Source organism: Mastomys coucha, unplaced genomic scaffold, assembly GCF_008632895.1.
Source record: "Mastomys coucha isolate ucsf_1 unplaced genomic scaffold, UCSF_Mcou_1 pScaffold23, whole genome shotgun sequence".
NCBI lineage: Eukaryota > Metazoa > Chordata > Mammalia > Rodentia > Muridae > Mastomys > Mastomys coucha.
Genome location: NW_022196906.1, coordinates 9696313 through 9709872, shown reverse-complemented (window position 1 = coordinate 9709872; position 13560 = coordinate 9696313). Strand labels below are relative to the sequence as shown.

Here is a 13560-nt window from a genome sequence, read left to right as displayed (position 1 = left end):
TTAGGGCCACAGGTGAGCCTTCCAATTCTGGATTGTAGTTCATTCCAGATATAGTCAAGTTGACAACCAAAAATAGCCACTACAATACTTAACAGCAAAATTGCATTTTGATATAAATTAATACTCTCTCAGTAGTGTCTCGATGACACTCAACAGATGTCTTCAATGCTACTTCCTCTCGACTGGTGCTGGACATGTGATTAGTTCCAGCATTACCATGAAGGTAGAACCAGCATCTCTTTATTCCAGTCCATGTTTATGTTTTTCCCTCCAGTGGTGAGTGTGGTGGTGACACTGATGAAAGTTCTGGATGCTACTTCCACGTGGAGAAGGGACCAGGGTTCAATATGTTTTAACAAAAATCAGGATTAGACTTTTATTAAGTTTAGTTACAGTTGGTGGGACAATTGGATATGGCTTCTCATGATGGGGACATCTCCCTATATAGTTCAGTGGAGAGAGAGAATGAAGGGGCCTGTTTCTTCTCTTGTGAGGCAAACACATCTCCACATAAAACCAGATACACTGAAACTAATAGAAAAGAAAGTGGGGGAAGAGCCTCAAGTACATGGGCATAGAGGAAATTTTCCTGAACAGAACACCAATAGCTTATGCTCTAACATCAGGAATTGACAAATAGGACCTCATAAAATTGTAAAGTAAGGCAAAGGACACTGCCAATAGGACAAAATGGCAACCAACAAATTGGGAAAAGATCTTTACCAACCCTACATCCAGTAGAGGGTTAATATCCAATATATACAAAGAACTCAAGAAGTTAGACTCCAGGGAACCAAATAACCCTATTAAAAATAAGGTACAGAGCTAAACAAAGGATTCTCAACTGAGGAATAGTGAATGGCTGAGAAGCACCTAAAGAAATGTTCAGCATCCTTAGTCATCAGGAAACTGCAAATCAAAACAATACTGAGAGTCTACCTCACACCAGTCAGAATAACTAAGATCAAAAACTCAGGTGACAGCAGATGCTGGCAAGGATGAGGAACACTCCTCCATTGCTGGTGGGACCTCAAGCTATTACAAACACTCTGGAAAAATCAGTTTGGCAGTTCCTCAGAAAAATTAACTTAGTACTACCTGAGGACCCAGCTATACCACTCCTGGCAACATACCCAAAAGATGCTCCAACGTATAATAAGGACACATGCTCCATATGCTCCATGTTCATAGCAGCCTTATTTATAATAGCCAGAAGCTGGAAAGAACCCAGATGTCCCTCAACAGAGGAATGGTTACAGAAAACGTGGTACATCTACACAATGGAATACTACTCAGCTATTAAAAACAATGAATTTATGAAATTCTTAGGCAAATGAATGGAACTAGAAACTATCATCCTGAGTGAGGTAACCCAATCACAAAAGATCATACATAGTATTCACTCATTGACAAGTAGATATTAGTCCTGAAGCTCGGAATACCCAAGATACAATAAACAGACCAAATGAAGCTTAAGAAGAAGGAAGATTAAAGTGTGGATACTTTGTTCCTTCTTAGAAGGGGGGACAAAATACCCATGGGAAAAGATACAGAGACAAATTTTGGAGCAGAGACTAAAGGAAAGGTTATCCAGAGACTGCCCCCACCTGAGGATCCATCCCATATACAGTTACTATACCCAGACACTAACAAGTGCTTGCTGACAGGAGCCTGATATAGCTGTCTCCTATGAGGCTCTACCAGTGTCTGAAAAATTCTGAGGCAGATGCTCTCAGCCAACCATTGGACTAAGTACAGGGTTCCCAATGGAGGAGCTAGAGAAAGAACCCAAGGAACTGAAGGGGCTTGCAGCCTCATAGGAGGAACAACAATATGGACCAACCAGTACCCCCAGAGCTCCCAGGGACTAAACCACCAACCAAAAAGTACACATGGAGGGACCCATGGCTCCAGTCACATATGTAGCAAAGGATGGCCTTGTCAGTTATCAATGGGAGGAGAGGCCCTTGGTCCCGTGAAGGCTTGAGGCCCCAGTGTAGGGGAATGCCAGGGCCAGGAAGCGGAAATGGGTGGGTTGGTGAGCAGGGCGAGTGGGGAGAGATAGGAAGGTTTCAGAGGGGAAACCAGGATAGGGGATATTATTTGAAATGTAAATAAATAGCTAATAAAAGATTTTTTAAAAAAGATTAAATATTCAACAAATATCCCCCCCCCCAAAAAGCTTTAATAAAAGAAAATACTTTCCTTGTGCAATTTTCAGCTAGGATATTTCCTATATTATTTAATCTTATGTGCAAAAAACTTAAGAGGCATTTATTAGCAAGCAAAATAATTACACTTTATTGACAATTCAGAAGTCACCGTACTTTCAGACATTTTAAAACTTTTACAAAGAAAAATAAATATAAGAAATGATACAAGTCCAATGAAACTTTACTTTCAATAAAGCTTACAAAATCATTTTTGAAAAACAAAAATCTATAGACTGAACTGTTCATGTCATGAGTATGGGTTTTCCTATGTGGTCATCATCTGGTCCTATCTGGGGTAGAGTAGTTGAAATGGATTCAGATGTGAGTCCCTAGGAAGTGGCATGCATGGGTGCACACAGGATGAGCCAATTATAACAGGAAATCAGAACAACTGTGAGATTTTTTCATTTCACTCATTAGGCGATAAATTCTAGACCTTGTCATTTCCTAAGCATATTTCTTTTACATCCTAGGTCAGACCCAACAAGATGCAGAAAGTCATGTGTGGCCAGTAACATGCAGCCATTTAATGACAGGAAGAACCCTGTTATCTGCACTAGACAAACCCCTTACATTTTCTTAATTAAGGGAAGATAACTGAGCCAAGCTGTTAAAAACAAACACTTTTCAAACACTTTATAATTGTACATTATTGAGGCTCTGTAGCAGTTAAGATCTGCTGGACCATCCATGTTATAGAAACAACGGCATTTATTATCTCCACTGGCTCTGTTCTGGATCTTTCCCATCTTGACTGAAGAAAAAGAAGTTGCACACAAGGCCTAACATATTCTGCCAGTAACAGATGTGCTGCATCTGTGGGCACCAAAGTGAAATGGTGAACTATGTAAAACCTAGTTAGAGAGGGTATCGATGTGCACATAAGCTGGCATTCTCTAGGACCACAAATACACATACACCAAGTAAGATCAAACCCTGTTAGGAACTTCACAAGCACACGGCCATAAATGGCTTATACACACTTTACATCATCTAACAAGACTCAGAGCCAGCTTTGGTGACAGGTCAGAGAGAACAGAACAGGAAAGAATTGGAGCAGAGCTTTGTTTGCATTAAGTGGCACTTCTAACCTGAAAACTTCCCAGCTCCTACTTCTTCACCTGTGGGGAGATGGGGCCATGTGGAGGAAAAGAGCCTGTGTTAAAGGTCCTGTGGGAACCGTGTTTTGAGAGGACTCAGACACCAATGCACTCCTCGGAGTGCCAGGGAACAGACAGCCCACAGGAGGTAAACAGCAGCTTTCTTCTCAAGGCTTCACAGTGAAAATAGCACCCGTGCAACTGACTAGCTTCCAGGGACAGGTCCACCATGACAGGAAGTAACTCCTGGGGTCATTTCAGTCACCATGTGATCCATCAAGACAGCAAACATGAGTTTAGCATGTGTGCCTGCTTCCCCTTCCTCCAGGCCCACAAACAAAAGGAAGAGCTGCTAGAATCAACATATCTTCTCCAAAAATCTTTAGAAAATATAATTCTGTAAAACCAAATACCAGAGAAAAATGATCAAATGGTAAGTACATCTTCAGGCACCCTCAAATAAGTGTGTGTCTTTTATACATTGTATGTAAACAGTGCATCACACTACAAATTCATCACACTACAAATTAAAACTATCTCCTCTTCTCTCAGCCTATCTTCCTGTCTGTATTGTGACTCCTCTTTTGTTGATAATCTGGGGACTTCCATATGGGCTGTTGATTCAGCAGTCTTACTACATAAGAAACCCTGGCTAATAAGGTGCTCACACCCTGTGTACAGAACTGAAAAAGCCTTGCAGTGACCCACTAGTTAAAAACCCACTGCACTTGAATTCCACAAGGGGCGGTGAAAACACAAAAATAAAACTGAGCATGCAGTGTGAGCACAGCTGACAAGAACCACGTGCTGCTTCCTGGCCAGGGAGTTGTAACTCACCATATGCCACTGTACATTTTAAAACAGCTAAAACATTTCTCATAGTCAAATTCCAATGAAATTACTTTCCTCACAACCTTATCCACTGCCTAAGACTGAAGACTTGAAGTAACAATTTAACATACAATAATATAAACAATTATTAGAAATATCTAACATAAATGTTCTTAAAGTTTTGGTTCTTACGAATGCATAGCAAAATAAAGCTTCTGATATATTTATAGGCTCACACCTGAAGACAAAGTCATGACATAAGCAAAGCCACACCTGAATAAGTTAACATTTACATAAAAAAATAGAGAATCCCATGGACAGCTTGGTAACATCTTCCAGCTAACACATTATAGAGCCAACGGGCAAAGACGTCCAGGAGATGACCCCACTCAGTCCTTCAAACTCCCCAGTTCTCTTCATTATCAGGTGAGCTTGATTGCTTTGGCTAGTGTGTTTAAAGATGGAGAGAAGGCGGCACCTCTCTGGACGATGCCTGCAGGGACCCGGTATTTACTAGATAGTTCTCTATTGCTCCTTGTTTTCCTAAGCATTCATTCGGCAGTTCCTTTACTCTTCCCATTCAGATCAATGGAAGACTGCAGTAAGGAATGCTATGTGGCTAGGAAAATCTACAATTCTGTATTTTGTCAGGTATCTATAATTCCTGCTTAACGAGGAGACAAGGAAGCATGTGACTAGAACATTACAGTTAGCCAGCTGTCTCCTACAGTTGAAGGGACCTCACCTCCTGTGGCCTCCGCCCTAAAGGCACACCCTAAGAAAGCCTGTCTCCTGCTGTATAAAAGACTGCTGGCTTCCTTCCCTGTTTGATGTCTATGAAGCCACGAAGCAGGTTTTTTGGATTTCTTTTCTGGCTTTTTATCGTGTCACATATACTATTCAGAGATAAGACACATACTCCCAAAGGATAAAAATGTAATTAAGCTTTACACTAAAATTAAGCTAAATGTGTTTTATCATTATTGACTATGGCATGAAAATTAATTTTTCTTCAATCTCTGCATTGAGTCAAATATCAGGTTCTCTTGACTCACGGCTGAGTCTTCCTGACCAAGTCACCTAACATTTCTGGGACTCCATTTCATACAATGGTAGCCAACCTGGTTAGTTTTATATCAACTCAATACAATCTGGAGTCATTTTGGAAGAGACTCATTTGAGAAAACGTCTCTGCAAAACTAACCTGTAGGCGAGTCTGTCGGGGCATTTTCCCTACTGATGATTGATGTGAGAGGGCTAGGCCCACTATGGGCAGAACCAGAAAGGAAGCTGAGCAAGCCATGAGAAAAAAGCAAGCCAATGAGCAGCATTCCTCCGTGGCCCCTGCGTCAGCTCCTGCTTCCAGAGGTTCCTGCCTTGAGTTTCTGACTCCTGACTTCCCTTGATGATGGGTTGGGATGTGGAACTGTAAACTGAAGCCCTCTCCTCCATAATTGCTTTTGGTTGTGGTGTTTATCACAGCAACAGAAACCCTAACAACACATAACTAAGGGAGCAATATTCCAGATACCTCACTGACCTTTTCACCTACCACTGAAGACGAAGTCAGAACCTTGTTCGGCGCTTTCCGGTGACCACTCTACTCTCTGTATAGCTGATCAATAAAGTGATTCTGGCTCTAGGAACTTTCTAATGCTTACATGGAGGTCAGTGGAATCTCCTAGAGCTCCAGGGCCTGACAGCAGCGTCACCCATGGAATAAAAACACAATCAATGCATGTTTGTACACACGTACACGGGAGGTGTACTTTGCCATCATGGGATGCTTCAAAGAGGTTTTTAAATTATGCCCCTATTTAATTTATACAAGGTTGAAATCCTTTATCTTCTCAATAGTGGTAAGAAAAACAACTCTTAAAGTGTTTCTTACAGAAACAGAATAATAGGCTATGCTTATTGTTTACATTTTGAATTTTAAATTTTTTCAATTTTCAAGGCTAATTTAAAATTTTTCACTGTCATTAGATAAAAGCAATAATCTGCCATAGTTTATCATAGCTGCAAAAGATGTCCAGTTCACAGTCAAATTACAATAATCTGCCAACAAAAAGCAGGAGTTTGGCACTGTTTAGTGTATGGCAATGTGCTGTACTCGTTCTTGATTGCTGTTAGAATTGGGGTGACAAGAGAGGGTTCACTGCTCTTCTCCCACTATTACAAACCACTTGCTATGCATGTAGAGTTTGCATTCAGAGAGGGACTCTGGGAGGTGCCAGTGACAACTGCCGTAGTCGGATAAATAATTTCTTCAACAGTGACATACGTGCCCAACAAGAAGCCCACGACTCCAGTGAATGCTATGGAAATGTTTTTCAGGATCATCCATATGTTGTAGTGGTCCTTAGAAAATGTAAGGATTTCCACAAGTGGGGGCAGGATCAGGGCTAGCGTGCTGCTGCTCACAGCCCCCACGAAGGAGATAACAATGTCTAGGCGAGGAATGAGAACCGCCCCAGCACCTAAAAACAGAAAACACAGTTCCTGTTGACATGTGTGCTACACACGCAGGGCTAAATGCAGATCTTTTTAATACGGTGAGCGAATTAGCAGAAGTCACCACTTACGGGAAACTGATAGAATTTAGTCTGATCTAAGGAAGAACAGGCCAGAGAAACATTTCCTCAACTCATTCTTATCAACAACATTTCCCATGTAAACAACTTGTAACTTTTTGCTCAGCGATTCCAGTTTCTATTTCAAAGCACTGACCCCTGTGCCAGCCACACACCATAGTCTATGACACACAAAACAGTGCTGGTCATGAATGCAGGATCACAGAGAGCATCCGCTCTTACAGCAGGGTTCTAAACAACCACTCGTCAGGACACAATGTATCAGAAAGCCATTATCAAGAGTATATCCCACACTCACTGAGAGGGAGGAGTCAATGAAGGATACAGAAAACCAGAGGACAAAGCAAGATGTGCCGTGTAGTGGTGTAAGCTTCAATCCTAGACAGTGGGTTTCTGAGTCAGGAAGACCGATAGATTGAGGAGAGCCTGAGCTATATAGCAAGGTCCTGTCTCAAAAATCCAAGATCTGAGGATGAACTCAGTGTGTGGCTGGCACATGCAAGGACCTGGTTTTGTTTCCAGTACCACAAATTTAAAATTGAATGAGACCTGGATATATGTACAGTCACAAATTACCTCAGGGAGGTACCTGTGTCTTTATAGTAAGGAAACCAGAGGCTACTTTATCCAAGTGAGCAAAGCTGGTGCTCTGAGCTGCTACACTGAGCAACTCCTGCCAGCAGTTTAACCCTAAGCCAGGAGCGCTGATGCAAACCTATCATCTTGGGATGTGAGAAGCTGAGGCAGGAGGACACAGAGTTCAAAGCTGCCCTGATCTGCAAACACAGAAATATAGTCATGTTTCTAAATAATAACTGTCTGCAAAATATACATTTTAAGCAGTTCTCATTTGAACACATGCAAGACAACCATTGTGACAGACACGCACTGATACTTACAGGTGATACTAACCAAGAGGGATCGTATCCCAAATTCACAGATGCGCTTCCATTTATCAGGAAGTCTAGCAGTGACTCCGGGGATAATGATCTCTGCCGGGACATAGAACTGAATTGAATAGGTCACAAAAATGCCAAAGGAATACAGAATTTTCACTAACTGATACAACCTGTTGGGAAAAAAGAAATTCAACATTTAGTTTTTCTTAATGTGAATCTGACTAGGTTCTTTTTTTTTTTTTTTTTTTTTTTTTTTTAATTTTCAGAGAGTAAACAAGAACTATAGAACAGAAGTCGCTTTAGAAACCTCCTAATCGAAGGTGCTTGTCTGTGCAAAAGCCAACCAGGCTAGATGTGGTAGGGTACAAGTATAATGCCAGGACTCAGGAAGCCAAGGCAGGAGGACTGCTATAAGTTCCACATCAATCTGGGCTACATATGTAGTCATTTCCAGACCAGGATGTGGCTACACATTAAGAACCCTGTCTCAAGGAATTAAAACCATAGTCCTCACACAGACGGAAGAGACTGTTGAGGCTGAGCAGACTTGGGGATGTGGTACCCAGAAGACTACATCGAGGGCCAAGGCAGTCTTGCTTCTCCTCAGGCCCAAGGAGAGACGGTCAAAGCTGTTCAAAGCAGGATTTTTTTTCAACTCTGTAAAAACTTTAATATCCTTGTTACTTCTTTAAAATATTAAGTCAAGGCCTCAGTGATTTGCATGTCGAAGAAAATGTCATATTAGGCTCTGAATTTGAGCTCTCCTTGCTTGACATTTTTATTAGCCAAAGGTCACAAGGAGAGCATCTGAATCATTTCAGCTACCACAGTTCTCTAAGGGATCCTGCTGACTGTGTTAAAAAATCACAGCACTACAGGAATAGATCTGTTACTCTTTGTTTCGAAGTATAAACTTATCCCTTTGAGGTCAGGGCTTCAAAACTGCACATCAATGTTCAGCCATATATACATCTTTAGAATTCCCTCTTGACTCATTTTATATGATACACAGGGCTACACATATTAACAGGATCCAGTGTGGGGGACAGGGCAGGGCTGGGCAGCTATACCTCCATGTTGTATATTGTTGCTGAGGCCATGATAGTTTAACTGCAATTTCATCTCCTTGATGAAAAAGTACCCAACTCTACTCTAGAAACTGAGGCCACGATGCCCTCAGCTTCTGTTAACCTGCCTGCTTGTGTAAACCTGCCCTCCAGCTAACTGCTTATCTTAGCCTCCGTTAAATTGTTTGCTTACATAAAGCCTCCCCACGTAGCTGCTAAGTGAGAAACCAGGAGGATGTAGGTTTTGCCTTTAAAAATTCCTTGCTTTAAATGCTCAGGGATAAAACCCAAATATGTGAGTGTAGTCACAGCCAGCTAGAATAAAGACTTAAATTGTCTATAAACTGTATCTGAGTGGCCATCTCTGGGGGCTCCCTGGAAACAGTAGTACTTCAGGCAATATATAAAATGTATGACTGAAAACTCAGCATGTACTTTGTTTTATATGCTTTTTAATTAATTATTTGTGTGTTTTGTCTACACCTACGTCTATAAACCATATGAATATCTGGTGCCTTTGGAGGCCAGAAGAGAGCATTACATGCCCTGGGACTGGAATTATTAATGACTGTAAGCCATCATGTGGGTACTGGAAATTAAACCTTGTCTTCTGGAAGGGCAGCGAGTTCTCTGAATGAGGAAGTGCTGAGCCATCTCTCCAGGCCCTCGGCACACATTTCTGAGTAAATATCTTAACAAATTCCCATTGTCTAGGGAAAGTGACATTTTCAGTGAAATGGAAAGAATATGTGGACTCATGAAAGTTGAGTAAACAATAAGCCTACTCCTCTCATCTGTATATGCTAAAATTAATATGCTGTATTTCAATACTTTTAACATTTGTTTTATTTTAATTTTTTTACTGAAAACAATCAAAAATCCACTTGGATGTTTTAAGAAACAAACTAGTAAGAGGCTGGAGTGCTGAGACTCTGGGGCACTGCTGTGACTCTGGGGCAGTGCTGAGACTCTGGGGCAGTGCTGAGACTCTGGGGCAGTGCTGTGACTGGGGCAGTGCTGTGACTGGGGCAGTGCTGTGACTCTGGGGCAGTGCTGTGACTCTGAGGCAGTGCTGAGATGGAATGTGCTACAGTTTGAGAAGGCACCACCTTCTGTGTTCTTTCCCTGTGGAAACATCAAGGCCTACAGCCTCACCAAGAGTAGGATACATGTGGAAGAGATCTTCTCATTGGAAGGAATCCTATTATCCTAAAAGGATTTAAAGGACTCTACTTTCTTTTTTGTTTTTTGTTTTTGTTTTTCGAGACAGGGTCTTTCTGTATAGCCCTGGTTGTCCTGGAACTCACTCTGTAGACCAGGCTGGCCTCGAACTCAGAAATCCTCCTGTCTCTGCCTCCCAAGTGCTGGGATTAAAGGCGTGTGCCACCACTGCCCAAGACTCTACTTTCAACAAGCAATTAATTAGGGCTTTAGCTTATTTCTGACATCTTAAGACTAAGAGCAGTAAGAGTACAAACAGCTCCCTAGACTGTGACCAAGCAAGGATTCTGTAGGCTTGTGCCATAGCACATTCAGTTAGGAATGAGCGGACTATGTAAAAGTAGGTCTAAAATGTGGCAAATGATGTAATTAGGACCAAGGAGAGTCCCCAGGCCTAGAAACAGTAAATCTTAACCTAAAATTTATCCAAAGAGTTATTTAGCTAAAGCCTTAAAAGTTAACTATAAATGATTGTGGCTGAAAATATGCAAACTTACTAAGTGACTATTTGTCTAAATATTCTGATAAGTAATTGTACAGAATTAAACATTCTCATTAGTTCATTATTCACTTAGAAGAGGAACACTGCTTTTTTCTAATTATACTTTATTGTTGTTTTCAAAGCATGGCTGATAATATCCTTTAAAATGAAAATTTGCCCATAACCACTTTGCATATAAATATAATTATACTCCACTGACATAAAGTTGGAGTTACACAGGCTAAAAAGTGGTTAGTGTTAATACCATTCTATATGTAGAACTACTATTTAGTGTTAATATGGAACATTGTTTCTTCACAGATATGTGCTAGAGAAGTGAGGACTAAAGAAACTAGTTTTTCAACCCTGGAAGAATAATACAGAAATGACAATGTGTTCAAGCAGGTCATATAAAACTACCCATTTTATTTTTACCTATTTTCTATTCCAACACCCCATTTATTTCTATGGTTGGCATCTGTACTTTCAATAACACTTCACAGTTTCTCTCAACTTTTCAACCTTTGTTCTCATTTCAGTGGTAGCTACTCACATAGCTGTGCATTCTGAATTATGCACAGAAGCCATGAGGGAACACTTGGCCCAGGGCCATTCTGCTCTCTCACTTCCCAGAACACTCTAACCTTTGAAAAGCAGCTCCACCTCTGTCTCTCAGGCAGAGACAGTAACAGGTCCACAACCACAGACAGGGAAGCAGAGGACAGGCTGAACCCAGCCACCCTCAGAAGAGGCTCAGAAGACCTAACAGGAACCTCTCTTTACTGACTGTTCTCCTGCTCATCGGGATTTCTACTGTATCCTGGGATAATTTCTGGAGGCTTTTTTGCTAGCTGGAAACTCAGGTGACTTGCAAGGCTTTCTGAGGTTATGGATGACTGGACGGTCTTTGAGTTACAAATCCCAACTTGCTCTATTCTAACTTGAGAACCATGGCAAGCAGGGTCAGGGATAAGGCAGTGCTATAGAAAATGGACAGGATACTTCTAAGAAAGGCCACACGCACCCAGGCTTGAACATGGACCATATGAGTATGCCTTCAAACTGCCCATCTTCCATGTCTTGGCTGGGAGCAAGAGCAAATATTTCTCTGCATGCTTTCTCTTCAGTTCCTTTTGCAGTTTTTCCACAGATACCTCCACTGGATAAAGACTGTTCTTGTTTCTACTGATGTCTAATAATTGAAATTTTAAGCACCTCTCAAATACATTTTCAGTTTCCACTGATAAAGAAATCATAGTAAAAAGTTTAAATGCGCCGGGCGGTGGTGGCGCACGTTTTTAATTCCAGCACTTGGGAGGCAGAGGCAGGCAGATTTCTGAGTTCAAGGCCAGCTTGGTCTACAGAGTGAGTTCTAGGACAGCCAGGGGTATACAGAGAAACCCTGTCTCCAAAATCAAAAAAAAAAAAAAAGTTTAAATGCTTAAGTCATAAATCCAAAAACATATCTTACCCATCACATCTAGGTAAATTACTTCAAGACATATAGCTAGGACTGATATGTCAGCTCCACCTACCACAGGTCCTGGGGAAGATTCAGTGTGATGCTGCCTTTGATCTCATCACGGAAACACATGTAGCCTAAAGTCGCTAGGCTGATGTACAGCACGGTGACGATGGCCATGCCAATGTTCAATGCCTGAGGGAACCGTTTGGACTCTCTCATTTGGTTCTCCAGTGGTAGCACCTAAGAGGAGAATAACGTTAACTGCTCTTGAAGGAACAGGATGGAGGAGTTTCAGAATAACTAGGGTCTTGTTAGACGGACGATTTCGTCCATCTCTTATAGTCTGTGTGGAAAATCTTATTTTCAGTCCTCATATAAGTGCCATTTTCCTATATGACACGTAGACATATCTATGTATGTAGGCTTGTATGTATGGCATGTGTATTCTCATGTTTGCATGTGTGTGTGGTTGATGTCCCTGACTTCCTCTATTGCTTTCCTCCTTGGATTCTGCCCCCTTGGGTTTTCTTAGAGAGTGTCACACAATGTAGCCCTGGCTAGCCTGGAACTACATAGAGCAGCCTGAACTCAAACTCACAGTGATTTGCCTGCCTCTGACTCCACACTCTAGGACTAAAGGTGTGCACCATTACACCAAGGTTCCAGCTGTTTTATGAGAGTTTTTCACTCAACCTGGAGCTTCCTGACTCGGCTAGACTGCATGCCTGTGAGTTCTAAGAATCCAGCTGACTCCACTTCCTAGCACAAGGATTACAGATGCATCTCTACCCCGCCTTGTATGTGGGTGATGGGGTCTTCCTTGTACTACGGGCTCTTTACCAACTGACCTGCTTCCTCAGCCCCGGCTCTGTAGATTTTTATACAACTTTTTTTAAAATTCCTAAAAAGGTGTGAAGATCAGCTCTGAGGCAGTAACCTGCTGGTTATTTTTTTAAATTATATATTTTAAAGATATGTGTATATAATATATATACATATATAAATATGTATATGTATATATACATATATGTATATATATACATATATATATTGTTGCCGTCTCCAGACACACCAGAAGAGGGCGTCAGATCCCATTAGAGATGGTTGTGAGCAACCATGTGGTTGCTGGGAATTGAACTCAATACCTCTGCAAGAATAGTCAGTGCTCTTAACTGCTGAGTTATCTTACCAGCCCCCCTGTTGGTTATTTTTGAAAAAACCTTTCTTGTTAGAATAATTTTAGATTTGCTTTTTTAAATGCAAAGGAAAACACAGCTGACTTCCACCTGCCCTTGAAACAGCTTTCCCATGATTAACATTTTATATTACCAGTTGTCACAACTGAGCCAACCACTATGACTAAATCCTGAATTCCATTTTGATTTCTCTAATTTTTCCATGAATGACCTTTTTCTGTGTCAGGAGCCCATCCAGGACCCCATGCTGCATCTGTTACCTTGCTTCCTCAGTCTCTGAAGGTCTGTCTGGTTTCTCAGTCTTTCTTTGCTCATGGCCTTAACTTACTGCAATCCTTCGCACATCACCCTCCACACTGCACAGCACCTTCTGCACAGCACCTTCTGCACAGCACAGCACCCTCTGCACAGCACAGCACCCTCCACACAGCACAGCACCCTCCGCACAGCACAGCACCCTCCGCACAGCACAGCACCCTCCACACAGCACAGC

The 13560-nt window shown here is 41.6% G+C and overlaps 1 protein-coding gene across 5 annotated transcripts in view; it reads right to left on the bottom strand.

Annotated features, from left to right (window-relative positions):
- Positions 1-2281: 2281 nt before the first annotated feature.
- The window catches only part of Slc36a4 (solute carrier family 36 member 4), a 42312-nt gene continuing 31033 nt past the window's right edge, over positions 2282-13560 (bottom strand). For 4 of the 5 annotated variants that reach the window (XM_031343749.1, XM_031343750.1, XM_031343752.1 and 1 more), the window contains 3 exons: positions 11942-12111; positions 7638-7807; positions 2282-6624 (listed from right to left, as the gene is read on the bottom strand). In XM_031343749.1, coding sequence (XP_031199609.1) covers positions 6320-6624; positions 7638-7807; positions 11942-12111 — 645 coding nt within the window. In that variant the 3' untranslated portion in view covers positions 2282-6319. The remainder of the gene's footprint in view (positions 6625-7637; positions 7808-11941; positions 12112-13560) is intronic. The other variant, XM_031343751.1, reaches the window with a different exon arrangement.